General features: G+C 46.5%; 1 protein-coding gene across 5 annotated transcripts in view; it reads left to right on the top strand.

Moving 5' to 3' along the window:
• Positions 1 to 8,204, top strand: part of USP12 (ubiquitin specific peptidase 12) — a 101,720-nt gene extending 93,516 nt beyond the window's left edge. For 4 of the 5 annotated variants that reach the window (XM_042987640.1, XM_042987728.1, XM_042987669.1 and 1 more), the window contains 3 exons: positions 3,951 to 4,148; positions 6,615 to 6,693; positions 7,950 to 8,204. In XM_042987640.1, the coding sequence (XP_042843574.1) occupies positions 3,951 to 4,148; positions 6,615 to 6,693; positions 7,950 to 8,051 (379 nt within the window). In that variant the 3' untranslated portion in view covers positions 8,052 to 8,204. The remainder of the gene's footprint in view (positions 1 to 3,950; positions 4,149 to 6,614; positions 6,694 to 7,949) is intronic. The other variant, XM_042987704.1, reaches the window with a different exon arrangement.
• Positions 8,205 to 26,808: the final 18,604 nt, after the last annotated feature.

Raw genomic sequence — 26,808 nt, 5'->3', positions numbered from 1 at the left:
ATCTTGCCATTTTTGCAGTTACTGGTCTTTATTTACAAAGAACCTGAGGCAAAAACGTCAGCGTTTCATTTAGGAGAACTATAATATCATCGCCAAGGGAGGTTTATATGTTGCCGGATTCAGTCTGCTAATGTTCTGTTGATTTTCACATCTTTGAGATACCGTGAGGGATATCATTGGTCTGGGATTTTCTTGTAATACCGTTGTCAGGTTTTGGTACCGGCTTTCAGCTGGCCTCAGAAATGAGTTGGTGATCATTCCCTCTTTTACGAAGAAGTTTCTGTAAGACAGGTACAGGCACACCTCATTTTATTGTGCCCTGCTTTGTTGTACTCCGCTGCGTTGTTTTTTTTTTTAACATATTGAAGGTTTATGGCATCCTTGCGTCGAGCAAGTCTATTGAGGCCCTTTTTCCAAGAGCATTTGCTCACTTTGTGTCTCTGTGTCATATTTGGGCAGTTCCCGCCAAATTTCCCGCTTTCTCGTTACGGTCACATTTCGTATAATGACCCGTGCTCTCCGATGTCACTGGTGTAATGTTTGGGGGTAGCACAGACCACTCCCTTACAAGATGGTGAGCTTCCTCGACGAGAGCCGTATGGCCTCTGAGTGCTCTACCGTCCGTCCCCCCCCCCGCCCCCCGCCCCGGCCCCCTTTCCCTCTCCTCTGGCTGCTCTCGTCTCTGAGACACAACAAGATCGAAACTAGGCCCGTTAGTAACCCTGCAGTGACCCCTCCGTGCGCCAGTGAAAGCAGAAGTCCCGCGTCTCTCGCTCTGAATCGAAAGCTAGAGATGGTGAAGCTTCGTGAGGAAGGGCGCGTCGACGGCTGAGACAGACTGAAAGCTGGGTCCTTTGTGCCAGACTCCAGCCGCGTCGCAAGTGCCGAGGGAACGTTCGTGAAGGACGTGAAGAGTGCTTTTCCAGCGCACGCACGAGTGACAGGAAAGCGAAGCGGCCTTATTTCCGACACGGAGAAAGTGTGAGTGGTCTAGACAGAAGAGCAGACCGGCCACAACATTCCCTTGAGCCAAAGTCTGACCCAGAGCGAGCCCTCAAAACTCTCTTCCACTCTCCGAAGGCGGAGAGAGGCGAGGAAGCTGCAAGAGAAAAACTGGAAGCTGCGGGGGTGGGGGCTGAGGAAAGAAGCCGTCTCCGTGACGTGGAGGTAAAGGCGGAGCAGCCGGTGCTAATGCAGAAGCTACAGCAAGTTCTCCGGAAGGTCTGGCTAAGATCGTTCACGAAGGTGGTTGGTGTAGACAGAACAGCGGTCTGTGGAAGACGACGCGTGCCATCAAGGACTCGCACACCTAGAGGGAAGTCCGTGCCTGCCTTCGGAGCTTCAAAGGACAGGGCTCTCTTGTTAGGGGCTAACGCAGCTGGTGACCTGAAACTGATGCTCACTGGCCATCCTGAAAATGCTGGGGCCCTCCAGAATTACGCTAAATCCGCTCTGCTCTATAAATGGAACAACAAGGCCTGGATGACAGCACATCTGTTTACAGCATGGTTTACTGAATATTTGAGGCCCACCGTTGAGACCTTCTGCCCGGGGAAAAGGCAGAAAAAAAGATTCCTTTCAAGTTTTGCTCTTCATCCATTGATCATGCTGCCTGGTCACCCAAGAGCTCTGATGGAGATCGTGCCCTGAGATGAATGTTTTCGTGCCTTTTGACAAGCGTCCATTCCACAGCCCGTGGATCAAGGAGTCATTCTGACTTTCTTATTTTTTAAGAAATACCATTTCATAAAGTTGCAGGTGCCATAGACAGTGATTCCTCTGATGGATCTGGGCAAAGTAAATTAAATCCCTCCTGAAATGGAAAGCCATTAAGAACAACGGGAAGAGGTCAAAATATCTTTTATAAGAATTTGGCAGAAGTGGATTCCCACCCTCGGGGACGACTTTGGAGGTTGGGGACGGCAGTGGAGGCAGTCACGGCGGATGTGGTGGAAACAGCGTTGCTGGGATCTCGTGACAGGACGCGATGGGGTGAGGACTGCTTCTCACGGCTGAGCAGAGAACGTGGTTTCTCGAGATGGAATCTGCTCCTGCTGACGATGCTGTGAAGCCGGTTGAAGTGTCAACGAAGGATTTGGAATACTACACAAACTTGGTAGTTGAAGCAGGGCACGGTTTGAAAAGACTGGTTCTAATTTTGAGGAAAGTTCTGCGGGTGAAATGCTCTCGGACGGCATCTCGTGCTATAGAGAAATCGTTCACGAGAGGAAGAGTCCGTCAGTGTGGCAGACGTGATTATCTTCTTTTAAGAAGTGCCGCAGCCACCCCAACGACCTTCATCATCGCTACCCCCATCAGTCCGCAGTGAGCCGGGACCCTTCCCCAGCAAAGAGGTCATGACTCGCTGAAGGCTTAGGTGATGGGTTGCAGTTTTTCACGATGAAGTGTTTTTTAGTTAAGGTGTCTGCACTGTTTTTTCTGGACGTAATGATATCGCACATTTAATGGACACGGTATAATGTCAGCCTAACTCTTATGTGCACTGGGAGACCAAAAATTTCATTCCATTGGCTTTATTGCAATGCTGACTTTACTGTGGCGGTCTGGAACTGAACCCATACTATCTCTGTCGCATGCCTGTCTCTAGGATTTTCCCAGTTTTTCACGATCTAAAATAACTCTAGAAGTGAATGTGTTTCAGACGTCTTGTATCTGAGAGGATATATTTAAGTTCTAGAAGTTGGGATTGCTGAGGCAAAGGCCATAAAGACTCTTACACTGTTAGCTTTCTTTCCGGGAATGAATATCAGTTTATGTTTTTTCTCGCTAATGTTTTTCAAAGGCCAGGGTAGAATAGTAAATGTTTCCGGAATAACAAGCTGCCCACCGCATTTAAGATCTGTAGGATGCAGGTTTAGCGAGATGCCACAGGATGATTTTTGTTTTCACTTCATTAGAGGCAATGGCTTAGTAAATTTCGTTTTTTAATTAACGAAGTGTTTTGCTTCATTGAACACTTACGGAATTCAGTGCTGCAACACTTGTCAGGTATCTGTCACGTGCCAGGCATGCTGCTCGATAGAGAAAGAAAATGAAAACAAAATAAGAATGGTTTCTCCCTGGCAAGATTTTAGACCCTAGAAGAAGAGGAAGACCCATAATCATCGTAAACATTTGATGGGGTCATAAACTGTACATGCATAGAGTGAATCTAGAAAGTGCCGATGGGGGATTGAAGAGAGGGGTTACTTGTGGTGGGGGGACAGCGTTTGAGCTGAGCCTGCAGAAGAATAGGCTGTCATTAGGAGGAGCCCGGAGTGCGGAGTCGTGTCGGGGCGAAATGACATTTAAGGGCGTAATAAAGATTATTTAGAGTGTGGAGGATAGCCGGTGTTTTACAGTAAAAAACTTAACCCTAAATTTGCGGGTCATTTTACTCTCTTTTCGAGGATACACGTAGTCCTTATTCCTAATGCGGAGTTACTTCTTATCTCTGGCAAACACCTTTCGCAGAACGGTCTTTCATGCTTTTCTCGTTGTGTCAGTCTGTTACTGAATTATATAGACTGATGGGGCAGATGGATTTCAGTCTCCCCTCACATCCAAAGGAGTTAGCAACTCTAAGGAACTGGTTTTCCTCCACCAATCATAGGCATCATGTGCAGTTTGCCTTATCATTAGGGACCTGTATTTCAGAATAAGGATTTCTTAACAGCGGACTGATGTTGTTCATCTATTTTGAAGCCGTATTGAGTATGAATTAGATTTATGTGGTTTGTCGATGACGGGTGGGGTGGGACAGTCTTCAGATGTTGAGAATGTTGCTTTGCCAATATAAAAGTAATTGGTAGAAAGATGCAAAACTGGGCAGTGCTGGGCTATTAAAACTACTAATGGTTTGTTAACGGAATCCTAAAGTTTGATAGTTCTTTTAAGGGCATGGTGTGAATGTCTTTTATGAAATTCTGTCTCCGTGTTTATTTGAATAGGATGAAAGTTAAAAAACTGCCCATGATTCTAGCTCTGCATCTGAAGAGGTTTAAGTACATGGATCAACTTCATCGATACACAAAACTGTCTTACCGGGTAGTTTTTCCTTTAGAACTTCGTCTGTTTAACACCTCTGGCGACGCAACCAATCCTGACAGAATGTACGACCTCGTCGCCGTGGTGGTTCACTGTGGAAGGTAACTGCATCCGAGGGACGAGCTGGCAAGGTTCTTGGTCTGTGGGGCGGACGTTCAGGATGGTCCCGGCGTGGATCTTTCCGAGGCTCTTGATCCTTCCGGGTCGTCGTGTCAGGATAGGTTGATTGCAAGATGGGTGTTTCAGATACAGTGCGTTTATCATTTCCTCCTTAAACTTTGGTGTACTGAAATATTACTGTATTGAAATATTACTACATTTGGTTCCATGCCTCTGTGTTCACGTAGCTACTAGATGTGTATTGCTAGCCGTAACTTACTGCCCTGTGTTGTATTGTTTATCAGTTTGTATATGTTTCCCTTATGAGAACAGGCACTTCTTAAAACAGGAAATGATTTGTCCGTTAACAAAAGAGTAGCAACATTTAGGACGCCTGGGTGGCTCAGTGGGTTAAGCGTCTTGATTTCAGCTCGTGGGTTCAAGCCGCACATCAGGCTCTGTGCTGACAGCGCAGAGCCTGCTTAGGATCCTCTGTCTCCCTCTCTCTGCCCCTCCCCTGCTCGTTCTCTCTCTCTCTCTCTCTCTCTCAGAATAAATACAGATTAACAGCATTTAAAAATCTTTTTTATTTTTTATCAGATTTATCTGTAGTAAGATTTCACACGAGAGCGTAGATGGTTTACTTTGCCTGCATCCTTCAACTGTCGAGGACGCTCGTCCTCGGCAAGCCCGTGCCAGTCCAGCTATGCGTTCTCTCTCCTCAGTGGCGCGTAGATTTCTAACAGGTGCTTGCGGAATTCTTAAGTGTGACCCTTTTGGCCCGTCTCAGGCCCCCGCCCCCCCGGAACCAACCTTCCTGGAGTCCTCAGCCCTGTCCCTCCCACCTCCTCTCTCCCCGGACGGGGTCTGTCCGTTCCACTGCGCCCGCAGCTCTGCTTTTATGTTCTGTTTTGCCCCGAAATGTGTTTGTGGAGGGTTATCTGCTGCACTGACCGTGTCCTCGGGGCAGGAAGTGTTGGTGTCTTTCTGATCCCCACAGAAAGCAACACCCTTATGTGCACACGATAGGCACTCACGCCCACTGCAGTGAGCGTGTTTTATGTTCAGGATGCAAATGCCTAATAAACGGCCTTCCTGGGCGCCTAGTAAGTTTATGAGCCTCAGCCCTTCCTCCTCCTATTAGTTTCTGTAACCGACTTCTGTCTGTTCTTCAAACCACCTGTTTGCCGAAGGAAAAAGCCGAGCTGCCCGATGCCTAACTTTTGTGTCCCGCACCTGCCTCCTCCCTCTCAGGCTCTGTTCCTCAGCCTTTCTGTGATTCTCTCTGCCTTTCTACCACCTTAAAAAAGTACAAAACAAAACAAAAAATAAAATAAAATTCTTAGCCTCTTATATAAACACATGATTCTTTAGATGAACCCCCGAGAAATGGGGAAAATCCGTTTATTTTGGTTTTTATTTCAGAATTTTAGAATTAAAAGCCTTCTTAAAAAAATAGTTCTGAGGGGTTTTCGTCTGTGGGGAAAGAGCGGTCCTCTTGTTTGTGTCGTTTTGTCACCTCGGGTACTCGTCTCCCCTAACCGGGTCATTGGAGTCGACACCAGGAGGCACAGGGGCTGCTTATTCCTTTCTCTCATGTTGCTACTCTTAAGATAATGTTCACATTAACAATACTTTGTGTGGAAAATTACCTCAAATTCTATACTATAACAGTTACGATGGAATTATAATTTAATGAAGAATTATGTAGAAGCTTTTATAATGAATCATATTTAAACGGGGAGAAGATGAAATCTTCACCACGTCTTTTATAAAGCAAAGGATTTATTGTTTTTGAAGAAACAGTCCCACATGCATTTTGATGAGTTTCTAGATTTCTTTATTCCAGATTTGTTTAAAATGAGACGCAGAGACCATTCTAATGTGCTAAGATCTAGGTACTTAAAAATAGCACTAATAATACTAACAAAATGTCATTTGTTTTTAAAGAAGTTTATGAAGGTCAAGCTTGATTGATTTCAGAACTGTAGATTTGATAGCTTTGCTTGTTTAACTATCACTCGATACCTTTCCTCAAGAGAAAAACTTTTCCGAAGAGAGTAAGACTTAGAAAAAAATGTTTACTTGTGTTGTTCTGTAGTTTAACTCAGACTGTGACACCCCCACCCCCCTCAAAATGCTAGAAAAAAAATGTATTTACATTTTTCATAGAAGCAAATTTGAAAATTATTTTAAAAATAATAAGTTATAAAAGACAAATAATTTTAATAGCGTAACTTCATATAAATAGAATGCTGATTATATCTTTCAAAGTAGAGTGCTAATTATTTGATTTTAAAATAGAATGCCAGTTCACATCAATGTGGCTTGATATTTTGGGGAAGGATAGGTAAGGAGTATTTTTATCGGTTTCAGTTATGCTGCTTTATAGAACGTGAAATTCGGGCATAGAAGAATGATGTTAATAAACATTGTATGAAATTAACTTTTCTTTCTCTTTGTTTTAGTGGTCCCAATCGAGGACATTATATCGCAATAGTTAAGAGTCATGATTTTTGGTTGTTGTTTGATGACGACATTGTAGAAGTAAGTAGTTCCTGAATTTCTTCTTTTTCTTCAAAGTTGGGTGTGTATTTCACTCTTCTCTTTTTTCTCCCAGCCTCTCATTCATAGGACAGGTGACGAATATTAGGCAACTGTTGAGGTCTTCAGATTATCTGATTCCTACTTCTTACTCCCCAACAGGCAATCCCAAATGCTTGAATGGTCAGGTAACCTTTAAAATGCTTAGGATAAAACAAAAGCTTTCGACAACAGAGCCAGCTTTAAAAAAAAAAAAAAAAAAAAAAAAAAAAAAAAGCTTTCATTGTTGAAAAAAAAATTTGAGGTTAAAAAAAATTATTGAGTTATAATATACATAAAGTACACAAATCTTAAGCAACAACTTGAATTTTTATGTGAACGTGCACGCACCCGTATTTGCATGCACACACACACACACACACACACACACACACACACACACACACACACACACACTGTAACCACTATCAAGATCAAGTGCACTCTCAGCACCCCAGTGAGCCTCCTTTATCCTCTTTCTGGTCCGTCCTCACAGCTTTCCTCCCTTCTCCCCACCATCCCCTTCACTGGCTCCTGGCTCTCTTGAGGCTTATCATTCTCATTATTGTTTTGCCTCTGTTTGAATATAAATGGACTCATTCAATATGCCTTCTTTTGTGTCCGCCCTTTTCCGCTCATCATTGTATCTAGCAGTTTATTCGTGTTGCCAATAGTAGGGTTTTCTTTTTTATTGTAATTGCCCGTTGTCAGAACAGAACGAGTTAGAAGCTTGCCTTTTTGCCCCTTACTGAAATAAAACTGCCTCCACGACCCTGGTGTAAGTCTTTTGCTAGACACGCGCACTCATTTTTCCTGGGTGTGTTAGGTGGGACCATCTGAAATTGCCATTTTCGTAGGTCACGAATGGTTGGGAATTCGTGGTTTCTTACAGTCCAGGTAGAAATTCTGTTCCCTAGGAATAGGATTGCTGGATCAAAGGGTAGTTTGTGTGTTCAGCTTTAGAAGACAATGTGACACATTTCCCCAAAGTCTCCGAATCGTTTTACATTCCTACGAGCTGTGTCTGAGAGTCCTGTTTGCTTCACGTTCTTACCAGTACTTGGCATCATCAGCCCTTTTAACTTAAGCTGTTCTTACTGTGCAGAGCTGTTTTATAGCCCCGACGAAAGACACGGTTCTAAGAAATGTGGAAGGTTTTATTGGATTGAAGCAGTTCCCAGAGCTCACTTTCGTACTAATGTTTACATTTTGCCCCGCAGAAAATTGATGCGCAAGCTATTGAAGAATTCTACGGGTTGACATCAGATATCTCAAAGAACTCTGAGTCTGGTTACATCCTTTTCTATCAGTCTCGGGACTGAGGGGGACCGTGATGAAGAGATACTTTCTGCCTCATTTCTTCTCTGGTTACTTTGCAAAGGATCAAGCACTGATGTTTCAAGAAAAGAGAAATGCAGGAAGCTCAGGGGGCAGTAGCACACTTTGCACACAATAAAGCAAAGACTGTGGATTCACACGCTCTTCCTATCCTGGTAGTTGATTTATTTGCTCAGGTATCATGCCGTCCGTGCAGTTCCACACAAGGAAGTGAGATCAGAGATAGCAGCTCCTCTCGGGAAACCGCCTTCCAGTAATTGACATGCATTTTCTCTTTATTCGTCGCACCAGTAATGGTTTGAACTCCTTGGGGGTGCAGGAGAAAGAGTGGGAATCTGTGCTAGGTTGTAGCGATCGTTTCGGGAGGTGATACTGAACGCACCGCGTCAATTTGCCCGTGTCGAATACACACACATAGAAGGAACATCCGGTGGTCTTTTCAGGCGTAAACCAGAACTACATTTGGGCCCAACACTTGCAGTTGCCTTTCTGATGTAAAAACGAACAGATGACTAGAATCCGGTGTCAGGAAGACAAATATGTTTTGCTTCTCTGAAGAAGCTTATAATAATATACAGTATATGTATATGTAGGGAACAACTGGTCAAAAGTGGCTTCTTGTTTCCCCAAGGGGAAAGACTGGCTTTGTAATTATAAGTTTTTTTCTTATTTATTTTACTTAAAACTGGTAGAGTCTAAGTATTGTATGAAGTGCCCATGATTCTGTCAGTAAATTTGAGCTTATTTTTATTAGTTTTTGTCAATTGAACTCGTCCTTTTGTTTGTTTCTATTTTTAAGGTGAATTTTAAACCATTTTAAATCGTAAGATACCTTAAGAAAAATTACACTGAGAGGAGGTAAATACTCTTTTTCAGGAGGAACTGATATCTCTGACTAAATATTTGTCCTTTTGTCATGGTTTATAAGTCACTGATTTTACTCAGCTTTAATTTTGTAAAGTAAAAAAACTTATCAAAAATTCCCTGTCACGGTTGGAACCATCGATGAAATTCTGGTGCAGTGGTGGCTCACCAGTCTTCAGAATCCTTAAATACCCTGACGTTTCAAGTTGCAGCCGTGTTCGGAAAAGTCGTGTCTTGGCAGTTAACGTTCTTTTCGAATGTCATTCTTTACCCTGGGAAGAAGGAACCTGTCGTAACCCCAGCAGCCTGGGTGCCTAGCTGCAAACCGTGCGAGGATGAAATTTTAAGGAAGCAGACCAGAAACACACGAAGCAAGTCCTTTTCTCCCCATCCCTCCCCCCCCCCCCCCCCCCCCCCCCATCTTTGCAGATCTACTGGAAGAGTGTTCAGAAACTAAGCTTTGCATTTGTCAAGACTTCATTCTGTCGGGGGTTTTAAGAAGTAATATATGTAATGTAAAGTGTATGTAAACCATTGAGGTTGACGCTTCCCCGTGCATCAGTGAGTTGACGGTGGCCGAATGTAACGTGCAGAAAATAATTGACTGTATATTCAGAATCATAGCAATCAGGCCTTGGATGTTCTTCAAGTCTTTTCAGGCAGTGATTTTTTTTTTTTTAATTGCTGTAATTTTCTAAACTTATTTTACTAATACTGTTGAATATGAAAAAAAACCACGAAAAAAAATTTTTGTCTGCTGCTATTTATTAACATTTTATTATCTGTATCTTTTAGCTCAGGAAATGACTTCACCTATATTCGTTCCGTGAACTGATCTTTAACAGGGTCGCTTGGCTAATGGGGCTGTTTAGACAGATACGCTGGGAGAAAAATTACGACGTATTTTGACACCTTGCTTTTTCAGATACAGTCGCTAAAGCCTTACGGCCGGCTGGAACGGGCTTATACCGATCGATCGCGATTGCGTAGCCCGCCTGGTTACCACGTTGCACAGAGACTCACGACTGAGAATGCGGGGAAGGGGGAGGGGAAGGTCACAGGACGGGGGAGGTGGATACTTTTTTTTTATTTTGAGGGCTTAAACCAAATTGTCTCGGGATTTACGGCTGTGTTTCCGTAGCTTTCAGCGCAGAGGAAGTAGAGTGAGGCCGAGTCCGTTGTTTACTTGAGTTAGGCCACAGCATGTATAAGAAGGATAGATGAGGTCATTTGCACAGAGGTACAGCACTGGGATACTACGCTGTGTTCGTGTCTCCATTTTGCATTGTAAAAACCACAGTAAAAGGCAAGGCGAAATTTCCTGTCGAAGCAAGTTCTAGCATTTTCGTTGAGCTCCTTGGTAGTCGCACACTGTTCACATCTACACCGTGTTTAATAGTATGATTTGTCAGGGGAGGGACTGTGGGGCGATGGGTCTCAATTTCCTTTTTACTCTTAGTACAGCCGCATCTGCGTAAAATGTTTGGAAGCTCACCCGAGACGCAGCAGACTTTAAAAGCACAGGGTTGGGGTTGGGGGGCAAATGCAGGTATAGCGAGAGAAGGGACCCAGAGAGGAAGCATTGTGAGATTGTTGGTTGACTGTGACTGAAACGAGGGGTGGGTTTACGGTGTAAATGGCGGCCGATTGCTAACTATGTACATGTTTGCTGGGATGGCTGTCCCATATTTTGTATATTGGAATAAAAATTTCCACAGGTCATCGTAACCGAAAGTAAATATGCTAAATTCAGTCTCACTGCTAAGTCGTACGGCTCCTGTCTCAGAAACTTTACCTGTAGACGATTGCTCAAGACGGGGGCCGTGAGACTTCAGGAAAAGGGAAAAAAGGAAATGTGTAATATATGGATCTCGTTGCCTCTACCGATCAGTATCGGGTTTTTCTTTTCCGTGGTGGCAGTAGAAAGACCTCACTTTCGTAACATACTACTCTTGATACTTTCTTTAAGGATACTTTTCATTAAAGATTCTCTCATGAGGTATTAAACTGGGAGCCGGGAGGCTAAGGCGCTCAGGTCCTGGCTCCTCAGTGAATTTAACTGTGTGACCTTGGGCAAGTCACTTAACCTCTCTGTGCTTCAGTCTCCCTGTCTTGTAAAACGGGAGTAATACCTACCTCACAGGGTTGTTGTGGGGATTAATTAGATATAATGTCTGTAAAGCATCTAAGGTTCTTGAAGAAGGCGCTATATAAATACAAAATAATATCTATTAAAGTTGGTTTATTTGTGCCTGCGGGTTTTTAAGTGTGTTTTTTTTCCCCTTTTTTGCCTAAAACGTCTTTGAGAATGGGAAGGGCAGACCCTTGAACAACATGGGTTCGAATTGCGTGGGTCCTACTTGTTAAGCGGATTTTGTTCCTTAGACACGGTATCGTAGTACGGTGAACACATTTTCCCTTAGGACTTTCTGAACACTTGAGCTTTATTCTAAGAGCGCAGGTATGTAATAACGTATCCAAAATGTGTGTTAACCGCCTGTTTATGTTATCGGTAAGGCTTCAGGCCAACGGTAGGCTATTAGGGGGGCGCCCGGGTGGCTCAGTCAGTTAAGCGCCCGACTCTCGATTTCGGCTCCGGTCACGATCTCACGGTTTGGGAGTACGAGCCCCGCATCAGGCTGTTCACTGACCGTGTGGAGCCTGCTTGGGATTCTCCCTCTCCCTCTCCCTCTCCCTCTCCCCCCCTCTCCCCCCCTCTCCCCCCCCCCCCCCCCCCGCACCTCCCCACTTGCGTGGTCTCTCTCGCTCTCTCAAGATTAAAAAAAAAAAAAAGGAGGCTATTAATAGTTAAGTTTGGGGGGAGTTGAAAGTTCAACCTGGATTTTTTTGGCTGCACAAACATGGTGCCCCTGACCCCTGTGGTGTTCCAGCTTCAGCTGTATACACTTGGGGAAGTGCCTTTACTGTTCTTCCTGCAAACTTGCTGCTTTTGTTACCCAAAGAGATTTTCCGAGAACAGCATTCCGTGTGTGTGAACCAGCGCCTGTAATCCCGTGCCTGCATTGGTCTTTAGGTAGTCGCCTTGCCTTTCCAAAAATTCCGAGTTTAAAAATGTAAATGTAGAATCCTAGAATCTTACTGTTTTTAGCGCTCCCTTAGCCCTTGCGGTGTAGTCCTCGCTCCTGTAAAATCGGTCACTTGAGAATATTCACCTGTGCTTGAGTACTTGAGATCCCGTTCCATTGTTCAGTAACTTAAACTTCCATACCTTGCCTTTATTTATATTTAATCTGCTATATTTAATCCACCGCTCTTCATTCTTGGGAGACCTGTCCTGGTAACACTCTTATTTATTCATCTCTCTGGAACAGTGTTCTTAGAATAAGCTTCGTAACAGGTGAACTGGACCGCCAGTGGGGACCTACGATTGCTTGCTTTCTTTCTATCTATCTATCTATCTATCTATCTATCTATCTATCTATCTATTTTACATTTATTTACTTTTGAGAGACAGAGCACAAGCAAGGAAGGGGCAGAGATTGGGAGACACAGAATCCGAAGCAGGCTCCAGGCTCTGAGCTGTCAGCACAGAGCCCGACGCGGGGCTCGAACCCATGAACCACGAGATGGGTTCTGAGATGGGTTTTGACCTGAGCCAAAGTCGGACGCTCAACCGACTGAGCCACCCAGGTGCCCCTGCATTCTCTTTTTTAGATCTCTGTATCACATGCTTCATACTGAACTTTTTTTTTTTTTTTTTAACGTTTATTTATTTTTGAGACAGAGACAGAGCATGAACGGGGAGGGTCAGAGAGACGGAGACACAGAATCTGAAACAGGCTCCAGGCTCTGAGCTGTCAGCACAGAGCCCGACGTGGGGCTCGAACTCACAGACCGCGAGATCATGACCTGAGCCGAAGTCGGCCGCTTAACCGACTGAGCCACCCAGGCGCCCCCATACTGAACTTTTAATAAGTGAAATTTGCTGTATTCAAGACAGCTTCTCATGAACTGTTGAAAAGCCAAGACTTTCCCTCCCTTTTTTTCAAGTGTCCTTGTCACCCAGTATGTGTTCATGTTCGTTTGAAGCTTTTTTACCTTTTGTCATTTATGTTTTTCTATGATAACCTACCTTTTTTAATTTCCAGAGCTGCTAAAATAACCCATCACTTGTTAGTTGATGGCAGGATAGGCCCTACACTCAGCATTTTACTTTTTCTTAATGTTAAGAAGAAACTAAAACTCTCCAGAGGTTGAGTAATTGTCCCAGAGTCCCTCAGCCGGAAGACAGCAGATCCAGATTTCAAATAGGTGTAACTTCACTGCCAAGCTCTTCTCTGTGGCTTTCGTAATCAAAGGGTTCTCTTTTATGGCAGAAGATGCACATAACCTGGAGTTTCCTGCTTCTGCCATTTTTAAGTGGGCAGCGAAGTGACGTTAAGCACCATCCATGTTGTGCAGCCATCACCGCTCCCCATCGCTAGGATTTTTCATCTTCCCAAGCAAACTCTACCCATTAAATACTAACTCCCCATTTCCCTGACCCCCAACCCCTAGTCACTTTTCTACTCTCTATCCGTGTGACTGCTCTAGGTAACTCCTATCAGTGAAATATACGGTATCTGTACCCTTGCATCTGGCTGCTTCCATTTAATGTTTCAAGATTCACTCAGGTTGAAGCAGGTGTCCGAATCTCCTCCCCTGTTAAGACTCTGTAATATTCCATTGTATGGATGCACCCCATTTTTAGACCTTCATCTCTTGGTGGACATTTGGGTGGTTTCCACTTTTTAGCTATCGTGACGCCACTATGAACACAACTATGTTTGAGGCCCTGATTTCAGTTCTTCCAGGTATATACGAGAAATTGCTCGGTCATACGGTGGTTCTAGGCTTAACCCTTTAAGGAACTGTTTTCCATGTGGTTTTCTACAATGGCTGCCCTGCTTTACATTCCCCACCAGCAGGGCAGTAGCATTCTGGTTTCTGTATAAACACTTGATCTTTTCTCTGGAGGTTTTTTTGGTGGTGGCCGTCCCAGCTGGGGTGGTGGGGATAACTCACTGTGGTTTTGATTTGCATTTCCCCGATGATAAGTGATGTTGAGCAGTATTTCATGTGTTTACTGGCCATTTTTAGAACTTCTTTGGAGAAATGTCTATTCAAGGTCTTTGTCTATTTTTTTTTTTAATTGGATGTGTATTTTTAAATATTGGATTGTTTATGTGTGGGGGTTCTTTAGAAGTTCTGAATATAAATCCCTTTTCAGATATTTTCTCCCATTTTGAGAGTTGTCTTTTCACTCTCCGATAGAGTGTCCTTTGATGCACAAAAGTTTTTAATATTGGGGCGCCTGGGCGGCTCAGTCGGCTGAGCATCCGACTTTGGCTCAGGTCACGATCTTGCAGTTCATGGGTTCGAGCCCCGCGTCGGGCTCTGTACTGACGGCTCAGAGCCTGGAGCGTGCTTCGGATTCTGTGTCTGCCTCTCTCTCTGCCCCTCCCTGGCTTACACTCTGTCTCCCTCTCAAAAATAAACAAACATTAAAAATATATATATATATTTTTAAAGCTTTTAATATTAACACAGTCCAGTTGATCAACTGTGCCTTTGGTGTCCTATCTAAGAAATCACCAAATCCAGTGTCATGAGACTTTTCCTCTGTGTTTTCTATTAAAAGCTTTATATATTTTAGCTCTCAGGTTTAGGGCTTTGATTTATTTTGAGTTAATTTTTAAATACAGTGTAAGAATCCGGCTTCATTCTTTAGCACGTGGATATCCCGTTTTCCCAGCACCGCTTGCTGAAGAGACTGTTCTTTCCCCATTGAATGATCTTGGCTCTTTTGTCAAAAGCCATTGGCCGTTATATGTGAGGGTTTGTTTCTGGGCTCTGTTCTATTCCATTGGTCTGTATGTCTGTTGTTAGGCCACAGGCACACTTTTCATTGCACTTACAGCGTAGTGAGTTTTGTATGAGGCCTCCAACTTTGTTGTTCTTTTTAAAGATTGTTTTGGCTGTTTAGGATCCCATGAAATTTCATACAAACTTTAGGGTTTAAATTTAAAAAAATAAATGAAGCTTATGCAAAAATTGCTGTTGAGGTTTTGATAGGAATTGCATTGAATCTGTCTTCCAGTCCATGAACACGAGATGTCTTCAAATTTATGTTGCCTTTAATTTCTTTTCTTTCTTTTGTATGGTTATTTATTTTGAGAGAGGGAGGGAGGGAGGGAGGGAGGGGCAGAATCCCAAGCAGGCTCCACACTGTCAGCGCAAAGCCGGATGTAGGACTTGATCTCACGAACCGTCGTCGGTGAGATCATAACCTGAGCTGAGATCAAGAGCCGGCACCTAACTGACTAAGCCACCCAGGCGCCCCCGTCTTTAATTTCTTTCAGCAATATTTTATAGTTTTCAGTGTACCCTTGGTTACGTTTATTCCTAAGTACTGTGTTGGTTTTGATGCTATTGTCAATGGATTGTTCCCCTAATTTTCTTTTTCAGATTGTTCATTTGTGAGTGCAGTTAGAAACACAGCTGAGTTGTGTGTATTTTATATCTTGCAACTTTGCTGAATTGGTTTATTCTAACAGTTTTGGGGGCAGCCTTTAGGATTTTCTACCTATAAGATCCTATCATTTGCAAACAGATACTTCATCTTTTTCCAATTTGTGTGCCCTTGATTTCTTTTTCTCTTGCCTCATTGCTCTGGCCAGAGCTTTCAACACTGCATTGAATGATAAGTGGTGAAACCTGGCATCCTTGCCTTGTTCCTGGTCTAAGAAGAAAAAGCTTTCAACCCGGCACCATCGAGTGCGATGTTAGCTTCACGTTGCACATTTTTCATGTATGGCCTTCGTCCTGTCGAGGAGGTTAGTCTCTCCTCTCTCTAGTTTGAAGGTTTGTCTCGAGAAGGGGTATTGAATTTTGTGAAATGCTGTATCATCGAGATGGTCGCGAGGCGGAGGGAGAGTGGCTTCATTTTGTGAATGTGTTACAGTGATTTTCATAGGTTGAACAGTCCTTGCATTTGGGGAGTAAATCGTATGTGGTCTTGGTGTCTGATCCCTTTTAATATGCTGCCGAATTTGGTTTGTCGTACTTTGTTGATGATTTTTGCCTGAGTGTTTATAGGGCATACTGGTCTGTAGTGGTTTTTTGTTGTTTTTTTGTTTTCTTTTTGGTCACGTGTTTTTAATTGCCTTTGTCCGGCTTTGGTCTCAGTAATGCTGGCCTCATAGAATGAGTTAGGAAGTAATCCCTCCTTTTCAGTTTTTGGAAGAGTTGGAGACTATCCAAAGATTTTTACAGATAACTAATACTAATTACAGAAAGTTTACAAATAACTCATACGCTCTCTGTAGGTCATTACTATGCCTACAGGTGAAGGCATAGTTTTCGCCTCCGAGGAGTCCACCACCTAGAAAGGAGTCAGGAAGTAGCTTGTGAGGAAGGTCAGCTGTGCATTTGAACACGTACACAGCTATACAGAACAGGTGGAGAAGAATGGGGTAGAAAGGTATCATTGACCTCCACGGGATGTGGGCGGATTGCTAGGCTCGCAGAGAGATCTGGGAATCGAAAACAGTCAAAGGGGTTGGGGATACGAAGTGTAAAAGGAATTTTCTGAAAAACACTCATAATATTCTTTGGTAATAGAATTTCTAAGCCTGCTTCCATACTTTCCTCCCCTTTTTCCTAAGGAGAAACTCTAACTTACTCTCGGGAATTCTCAGGCTGCTCCTATGGACCCGATTCCTGAGAAAACAGGCTTATGCTATTCTGTATCCTAGGCCTCTTATTATAATCCACCTTTAATAATCAGCTCCTTTTGGGGTGCCTGGGTAGCTCAGTTGGTGAAGCGTCCCCACTTCGGCTCGGGTTAGTGATCTCACAATTCGTGAGTTCGAGCCCCGCATAAGGCTGCTACAGCACAGAGCCTGCTTCGGGCCCTCCGTCCCCCTCTGCCCCTCCCTCGCACGACCTCTCTCTCAAAAATAATCATTAAATAATAATAACTGACTCCTTTCTTAAATGTCCTCACCTGTTGCCAATGATTTGCCCTATAATTAAACCCTGGCATCACGACTTAATTAAAACTTCCTACCTCCTAATTTGTTTTCAAATAAGCGACCTTCTGCTTTAAGATCAAGAAAGATAGTCCCACTGTATATTGATTTGCCGAGTCATTCCCATATCTGGGTGCTGAGCAGAATCACTGGGGCAGTTGTACAGATGTTCAGATCCCTGAGACCCACCCGCAGCGATTTTTGATTCATTGGAGAGGAGACCTCCAGTTTTGGCAAGTTCGCGGGAGTCTCTCATCATCTGGGTTTGGGACTCGTTGGGGCAGAACTCCTCGAACCTTCTGGATCGTCTCTCGGTACGGTTATTATCGCCAATCAAGTGTTGACCTGGAGCGTTACCCGAAAACCCGATCACGTGAGGAATGGTCTTGGGAAATTTCAGGGGAGGGGTAGGGAGGGGGCCCTGGGGAGGGTTCCCCCCCGGAGGGTGTTTTGCTGTGGTGGCTGAACTGAGCCGGAGGGGTGGGAAGGGCAGAGAGGTCATATCAGGAACAGGGAAAGCCTTCTGGTGGTTCGGCCGCAGTGAGGAACCGAGAAACTAAGAAATGAGATGGGAAGCATCCCGTCCCCAGTCCCTGACTTGGGAGGAGCGCTGTGGGTGGAATACAAACACCAGACTCCGGATTTGCCTCCAGACTCCAGGTGCAGCAGGCAGGATGGCCTTGGGCGCGTCTTCCCACCACGGCTCCAAATGCTTTCTCCGGAAGAAACTTCAGGTCCTTTGGATTTTAGAGGCTGCGGAATGGTGACCGACTTAACAGAAGACCCATGCAAAGTGGCCCGAACCCTAACCTCGCTTTTCAGGAGGGACGCCCTGCTCCCCAGGCGCACGCGGGAAAACGCATGTTGGGTCATTTATAAGTAACACTGCAGGAGAATATAAAGTGGCATCCTGATTTTGCTCGACTCAGCCATGTCGTTCCAAGGTCTTCATCCGCTGCGAGGCCCAGAAAACTAAGCAGTAAAATCATGCTGTCTCTGCACAGTTTGGGATGATGAATGCGGTGATTGGATGTGTGGTTTTTTTTTTTAACAAACTTTTGTTCGCCGGTAGCTTTTCCCTTCAGGTGGAAACCAGTTACCAGGGGCGCCTGGGTGGCTCAGTGGGTTGAGCATCCGACTTAAGCTCCAGTCATCTCACGGTTCGTGGGTTCGAGCCCCGCGTCCCGCTCTGTGCTGACGGTCCGAGCCTGGAGCCTGCTTTGGACTCTGTGTCTCCCCCTCTCTGCCCCTCCGCCTGCCTGTTCGTTTTCCTTCCCACCCCCCCACCGCCTCTCAAAAATAAATAAACTTAAAAAAAAAACCAAACAGTTTCCAAATGTTGTTTATTTTAGGCTGCAGAAATGAACATTTTCTTGACTTCTACTGGCTGGTTTTGTATAACCTGCCAGAGTTTTTGCACACACTTTAAGGGGAAAAAAACAGGGATGATAGAACGATGAGGAAGGTAAACTTGCAAAGTTGCGTGACCGTGGGTTAGATTATTAGATCTAATAATGGAGGCTTCAGAAAACAGAACTACCAGTAACCCCTTACCTGCTTTCCCAGTGTTACGTGTGTTTATCATTCGAAAAGTCGTATCAACTGTTGCACTCTGTTCAACAGATACATTTTTGAATTCCTATCCTAAACACAGTATAGGTAGTGTGGTGTCTGATTTCTGTGCATCATATGTGGTCTTTATATAGCTCTTGATTACAGCTGGTTTGAGGGGCGCCTGGATGGCTAGTCGGTTGGGCATCTGACTTCAGCTCAGCTCATGATCTCATGGTTCGTGAGTTCGAGCCCCGCGTCGGGCTCTGGGCTGATGGCTCAGAGCCTGGAGCCTGCTTCGGATTCTGGGTCTCCCTCTCTCTCTGCCCCTCCCCTGCTCGTGCTCTTTCTCTTTCTCTCTCTCTCTCTCTCTCAAATAAAATTAAAATAATTTAATGTACTGAAAGTAAAGATACAAACTGGGGTTAAAGTTTATGATCCTATGCCCAAAGCAGGCAGGGGTGGGGCGATTTTACTTTCAGAAGATACTCCTGGCTGTGGTGTGGAGAGGGGTGTGGAGGGGGCCAGCGTGGGTGTGATGAGACCTCGGGGGGACGGGACTTGGGACTGAACTGGCTGGCAGGGGATGAGGGAAAAGGCATGTTGGGGTGGTGGGGGGGACTCTTAGCTTGCACACCTGGGGAGAGGGGAGCCTTTTGCTGGGAGCCCACGAAGAGGACGAGGCTTGGGGTCAGATCATGGTGCTCCGAGGCGTGGAGGTACAATTTGTTTACGAGCATTTATTTGCCTTTCACAAACTGGCATTGCCTGGCAGTTTGGGGAGGTCTCGCCGTGGTCGCGTGTGCGCCGTTGGCCTTCACACGCTCAGCGTGTACCCCCACGTGCCACACACGCAAAGCCTTGACTTTAGAATTTAAGATGGGGTACAAAGTTGGAAGGACTGTTGTACTTCTGAGGTAATTACTCGGATTTGATGAGCCCACCGGACGTGTTACCAAGTCTGTAGTGGTTTTGAGGCATTTGATAACTGAGGACAGGTTGATGAAATTAGCCTCATGTTGAAGAATGTCGGGTGCCTTTTGAAAGCTTTTCCTGGAAAGAATTACATCTGTATCATTTGCCCTTGCATTAAAACAACAACAACGTGGGAATGCAAGCTGGTGCAGCCGCTCTGGAAAACAGTATGGAGGTTCCTCGAGAAACTAAAAATAGAACTACCCTACGACCCAGCAATCGCACTGTTAGGTATTTATCCAAGGGATACAGGTGTGCTGTTTCGAAGGGACACGTGCACCCCCGTGTTTATAGCAGCACTATCGACAATAGCCGAAGGGTGGAAAGAGCCCAAATGTCCATCGAGGGATGAATGGGTAAAGAAGATATGGTATATATATTCAATGGAGTATTACTAGGCAATCAAGAAGAATGAACTCTTGCCATTTGCAACTACGTGGATGGAACTGGGGGGTATTATGCTAAGTGAAATTAGCCAGAGAAAGACATCATATGACTTCACTCATGAGGAATTTAAGAGACAAAACATGAACACAATGGAAGGGAAACAAAAATAATATAAAAACAGGGAGGGGGACAAAGCATAAGAAACTCTTAAATAAGGAGAACAAACTGAGGGTTACTGGAGGGGTTGAGGGAGGGGGGATGGGCTAAATGGGGAAGGAATCTACTCCTGAAATCATTGTTGCACTAGATGCTAACTAATTTGGATGTAAAATAAAATTAACAACAACAAGAAAATACTTCCTTTCTTTTATGGAAAACTGATCGATTTTAAGGACCCTGGAGAGGCCTTAGGATTTAAAAAAAAAAAAAAAATACGTTGATGGGCAACTTGAAAACTTTTGGAAAGAAGTTATGCAAAGTGGATTTACTGCTGGGTAGATCAAACCCTGGTCTGGCGAGGTCTGAAGAAACTCCCAGAAGTTGGCTGCTGCCCACTGTGGGATGCAGGTGGTGCGGTCCAGACGGAGCTAAGAGGCTCCGGAACCATCTTTCAGTCCCAGCTGCTGTGTGATGGCTCAGTGGTCTGTGCCGGAGAATCTTCTCCAAGTGTCTCTGGCAGAGGTTTCTTGGGGTGTTTCCCAGTCTGGGTCTGAACTGTTGATCACTCGCTGACCGTGATGTTTACCGCCTTCTTGGCATGTCACGAAATCGCACGCATCGAACCAGCAAGCAGACCCTTCCGGCCTCAGGACCTTAAGCAAGTCACTTAGCCCCCTGAGCCCACATTTCCTCGCTCATAAAATGGCAGAAGTAGTACTATCCTGTAGGAGTGTTGAGAAACGCCTAGTTCAGGGCAACAGTTGCTCCCATAGTGTCGTCTAGAAACGTGGGCTGTAACCCAACACATTTCTTACCTCCTTCCTGAACTGGGGGAAGGAGGCATTATGGGAAAAGCATCGCACCCATTGTCGCAAGGGACGTCAAGATGACAGGATGACCAAGACGTGATTTCTGTTCTCATGGAGCTTACGGTGTAGAACATTAGCTCATTAAAAAAGAAAGAAAGAAAGAAAGGAAAGGAAAGAAAGGAAGGAAAGGAAAGGAAAGAAAGAAAGAAAGAAAGAAAGAGAAAGAAAGAAAGAAAACGTAAGTAAGAAAAGTGCTATTAGGTGCCAGTTGCCGAGATCACAGAGTTGAATGAGACGTCGTGTATTCAGTTCAGGGAGGAAACAGACAAATTGAGAATTAATTGCAGTGATGCGGAGTGTTGAGAGCCATAATGGGCACATAAATAAGGTAACGTGGGGACAGGGCAAGAGCATCCTAAATCAGATTGCCGGGCTTGGAGGGCCTCCCGGAGGACATGCTACTTGGACCGAGCCTTCAAGAAGGAAGGTTATCCGGATCCGGGAAAGGAGACGGGGAGGCATCCCAGGTAGAAAGAAACAAGGATGTGGGAAGGCCCCCGGCACAGAAGAGCACTGCATATTTGGGAAACGTGGGTTTCACATGGCTCGAGCAGGGTACCTTTGGCAATTCGAGGCAAGCAAGGTGTTGTTCTAAATCCAAGAGGCCTGATGTATGAAGCTAACAAGTTCGGATTTTACGGAAATGGACCCCGGGGACCTTCGAAGTGTTTGAAGTAGATGACTAATTTCTCAGAATGACGTTCTGGGGGGCTCATTTTAGTAGCCGTGTGGGTATCAATCCCTCCTGGTTGGAAGAGGGAGACCAACGAGAAGCTTGTGGTAATCCGATCAAGAAGGCTTGAGAGCCTGGACGAGGTGGTGGCAGTAGGAACCGAGCTGGGGGGTTGGGACACAAGATGCTGCCACACAACCTGGAGGGCATGATTGAAGAATTAGCTGCGGAAGTCGGTGGGAGGGGGGGTTCCGCTCGGTCCCAGGGTGTTGCTGTTCTCCAGGGTTCTCTTCCGGGCTCTTTGCTCTCTTCTCCTTCCTGGGCATCTCCGTCCGCTCCCACAGCTTCAATGATCACCTGACGCCAGACCCTATCGGAGCTTCACCGCTAGCCCAGGTGCCTGGGGTTCTAGGCCCATGTGTCCAGTTGTGTCTCCTGGGTACCTCCACACAGACGTCACACTGACACCTCAAACTCAACTCACAGAATGGCGGCTGGGATCCAACAGGGAGTATCCCGAGAGAGCGAGGCGGTAGTGCACGATGGTGTTTTGGTGATCCGTCTTCGGAAGCCACGTGGCCTCACTTCTGCCTTACAGCATCGGTTGAGTCCGCTCCAAAGGCTCACTCAGATTGAAGGGAGGTGGACATCTCTCTATCCCGTCCTGTGGTGGGAGGGATGTTTGGGTCACCCTGCAAGAACAGGTGGGATAGGAGGTGGCCGCGGCCATCTCTGGAAAATACGATCGGCCACAGGCAATATCCCATTCCTTCTCTGTTTGACTCGGTTGGGGAGAGCTGTCATCTAGAGAGCACGTGCATTTAGTAAAAGCATCTTGGTTTCGCCCCTTGCTAAAAGTTCGAGGTGCAGAGGAAAGAGGGAAAGAGCAGGAAGGAATTCTGGGCCTGGAGCTACCAACAGGGACAGGTGTGGGGAGCAGGTCGCATCGCGTAAGGGAGTTTCACCCCATTGCGATTAGTCTTCCCACGGATCAGTGTGGGTCTGAGGCCACTACGTGTGCAGGAAATGGAAACGGGGAGAGGGGGTGTTGCCTTGCACACGGCAAGCAGCACACGCGCTCCCCGTCTGCAGTCATTGTGGACGGAACCCTGGCCGATGGAGCTCCTTTGCCCTTGGACGTCTGCCACGAACGCCTGAATGGGGGGCCAGCAGCTTGAGAAGGCAGCAGAAGGCCAACAGAGAAGCTTTGGTTTGGAGGCAATATCATCTTTTGATGTCAAAGTATTAAATATAATCAGCCAACACTTTAGTTGCCGTAGGTATGAATCCGTGCCTTTGCAAAGCCATAGTGCTCTAATAGGTAGAATTTCTTGAACTCAAGATATACAAGAGATAAACCAAGCACAGGTGGGTAGGCATTTAAAACTAAAACAGAAGACCAAAAACCGGTTCATCAGTAAGAGTTCTGTTATGGTTAAGAGAAAACATGTCGGGGCGCCTGGGTGGCTCAGTCGGTCGAGCGTCTGACTCTTGGTTTCTGCTCAGGTCATGATCCCAGGGTCGTGGGATTGAGCCCCACGTCAGGCTCTGCCCTGATCATGGAGACTGCTTGGGATTCTCTCTCTTTCTCTCTCTCTCTCTCTCTCTCTCTCTCTCTCTCTCTCTCCTCTGCCCCTCTCTTGCTCTCTCTCTAAAATTAAAAAAAAAAATTTTTTTTTAAGAACCACATGTCCACCTCCTTGAAAAAGAGTGTCATTCGGGCACTCTGGACAGGAACTTAAACTGAAGGGGTCATTCCTCCGTTGATTCACTCAAGAAATACGTGTTAAGCACGCAATTTGTGCCCAGTGCCGTTCCAGGCCACGAAGAGGTGAATGAGATTGGCTGCCTTCAAGGAAGGTACGCTCCCATGAGGGCAAACGGGACACAGCATTGGATACCGTGATGCGTAGGAAGAGAAGAAAGAGGGCCATGGGCTGGCGTGACCATGAGGGAGGCCTGCCATAGATCGGGGTAAGAGGCAAGGCCTCTGAGGAGGCCACACCTGAGCCGAATCCAAAGGGTGGAAACGAGTGAGCTGTGCAACGCGCCGGGTAGAGAGCGTTGCGGTCACTGGGCAGGACGGCAGACGCACAGGCCCCGAAACGGGAACGAGTTTGTGGTGCAGAGTGAGGCGGTGTGGCTGACGCCCCGGGAGCCCTAAACGTGACCTGCTTTATCGGCCGTGTTTCAACATGGCGAGTCTTTTGCTGAGTGCAGACGCTTGAATAGTCGTTAGGTGGGCATTTTGAAAATGGCTTGAAAATGATCACATCCGTTTTCTGTGCACGTCGTAAGAATCTTTGGTGTAGGGATGAAGGAGGTAATCAAAATAGCTCCCTGGTTTTTCCAGGGCCATTCACGGAGTCAAACGTCTTTTCCCCACGGAGTTGATAACACGTGCTGAAATCCCACACGAACTTGTAGCTCTCGGGGAGCCTCTCTTCGGTTTCATTGGTCTGCCCGTCTGGCCCTGATTTCATCTCTGGTCCTCAGTCTTAGCCGCACCTTACTGAAAAATAGTATAGGGGCGCCTGGCCGGCTCAGTCGGTTGAGCGTCCATCCGACTCCAGCTCGGGTCGTGATCTCGCCGTCCGTGGGTTCGAGCCCCGTGTCGGGCTCTGTGCTGACAGCTCGGAGCCCGGAGCCTGTTTCGGATTCTGTGTCTCCCTCTCTCTCTGCCCCTCCCCTGCTCGTGCTCACTCACTCGCTCTCAAAAATAAATAAACATTAAAAAAAAGAAAAGAAAAATACCATAGACAGCTATATAGCGGTGCCTAGCGTTCTTCTTGTGTGGCTGTTATGATACATCTCAGAAAAGATTTTTTTTGATGTTTCGTCCACGCAGTCCCATGGAATGCATGTGTTCCCTCGATTCCAGTTTGAGAAATACTGAACTTGTACTATCTTGCGTCAGAAAGGACTAGAAGGCCTGGAGCTGACTCTGGAAGAGGCCAGATTCACGTGACATTTGCGACGCGTCGGGCGTCGTAGAGCGCGTCGCATCCCCTTTAACCCTTGCCTTTGCCTACCCTTTGGAGGGATCTCTGTTTCCCTGGGAAGGGTCAGCGCGGTTGAGGGACGATATTACGGTGAGTGTCTGAGGGACGATATTACGGCCGAGCAGGATGCCGCGTGTTCTGGATGGGGAGCATCCTTTGGCCCCCATCCGACCTGCAGTCAGATCAGGCCGCCCCAAACACCCAAAATAGCGGCTCATATGTGGGGAGCACTTCTACGGGCGAGAATCGGGCCCAGGCCTTCACACGCATCATCACAGTGCACCTTGGTACCCTCCCACCCCCCCACACCCCCACCGGATGTTTCTCTCCTGTGGGAACCCTAGCTTGTTCACAAGCGGTGTGGAAGAAAGTGCAGGAAGCTTGAAGGCAGACGGGATCGCTTCCCATCCTACAGGAGAGGAAACGAGGGCGGGGAGGGTCAGGTCACTCGCTGGCAAAGTCACATTGCTACCAAGGTGGCGAGGCCGGGATTTGGACCCTGGAGGACAGGCTCGGAGCGCACGGACAGCCCCGTGGACCGTGCCCCCCCCCCCCCGCCCCGAGTCTTGAGTTTTCCCACTTGGAGGCCTTTGAGTATATGCCATTCCCGCCGCCTCTGTTTATCCTTCGAGGCCGATCTGGAACACCAGCCCTCGTGCAGCCTCACCCGCCGCTCAGCTGGATGCAATTGCTTTCGTTCGTCTCCCCTGACCGGCCGCGCTTGGCAGGCGGGCTTGCCTGGCTACCAGATTGCAACTTGCCCGAGGTTCCGGGGCCACGTCTGGCTCATCCCTGACTGCACGTGGCACCGGGCCCTGCGGACAGACGGATGTTTTGAGCTGACTCTCTCAAGGGGCCAAACCCGAGACCTTCTCTAGGGATGAGAGCTGGGCCAGAGTTGGAGCCCATCATCCTGGACAGACGAGTCCTCTCTTGCGATGCCCTCGGAGAGTGGTACGGAGAAGAGGACGAGGCCCAAAGGCGGGCAGAACTGGCTTGAAAATCAGTCCCGCCACATATTGGCGACGTGCTCTCTGGAGCTCGGGTTCCTCACTTAGCAACTGTGAGTTTTATATAATGTGCTAGGGCAATAAATGCAAAAGGTCCTGGGGGACCTGCCACTCTCCGTCCCCAACTCCCGCCATTTGCTCAGCAAATATTTATGAACCTACCTGTTGTATTTACCAGTTGTTTCTACGGAAGAGCATTTCACGGTTCAGGCTGGAACGGATCGATCATCGGAAACTCGTGGAGCTGAGAAAGATGTCTGTGTCGTCATGAGAATTCTCCCCGCACCTGTGCTGTGGATCATGTCCCCAACACCGTGCTCGTCCACTGGCTGTGGACGCCTCATTCTCCAGTTCCCAAGGGGATGCCTTCACGCGCAGTGATTTGATCAAGGTCCCACGTGAGCTGGCGTTTGGATAACTGAGCTCGGCTTCCGGGTTTCCCCGTGGTTGTTACAGAACCCAGAGCTGGTGCCGCCACCCCTGGGATGATTCCGAACAGGGCGGTCGGTCTGGGGGTGTGGGGATAGGAGGGAGGCCTGTCCCCACAAGTGCTTTTAGGGTAATGCTATGGGTTCCTTATCCCTCGGGAGTTACTTCTGCAATCAGAAGGGCTCTCTGTCTCGGTGTCTCATGCGCCTAATCCCACTGTCCCGTGCACGAGTGTGGTCAGATTCAGGAAGTGCAGTTTGTCTCCCAAATCAGGGCCAGAGTGAGTTCAGTGGGGAAGGCTATCGTTTCCTCCAGGATTAAAATAAGCAAAGAGGATGGGTTCTTACATAATCAATGACGTTGGCCCCTTGGTTAAAGACACAAATATGATTTATGGCCAAATTATCCTCTAGTTCCTTGTTCTACAAAATTAGATTACAATAACAGATGTGTTGGGCCTCTTGAACACGGACAGTTATTCTCACCCAGCAGCCTCTGGAGGGACGGTCTTCCCGGTCCAGATTTTCTACGGATGGAATGTGGGGGGGTAAAAAAGCATTACCAGTCCAAACGTTGGAACCACCGATCTTACCGTCATTAAGAGCTAAGCGACGACATGGCCTGATGGGGCAAGCTCGGATTTTGGGATCAGAGATAAACCTGGGCTGAGACGCTGGCTTCTGTACTTAACCAGCTGTGCAAGTTTTGTTCACGTTAACCTTTCTGAGCTACGAAATAAAATAAAACACTTAAAAGTGGAAATAACAGGGGCATGTGGGTGGCTCAGTG

The sequence above is a fragment of the Panthera tigris genome, chromosome A1 (assembly GCF_018350195.1).
Source record: "Panthera tigris isolate Pti1 chromosome A1, P.tigris_Pti1_mat1.1, whole genome shotgun sequence".
NCBI classification, from domain to species: domain Eukaryota; kingdom Metazoa; phylum Chordata; class Mammalia; order Carnivora; family Felidae; genus Panthera; species Panthera tigris.
This window is presented reverse-complemented; position numbering and strand designations above follow the sequence as displayed.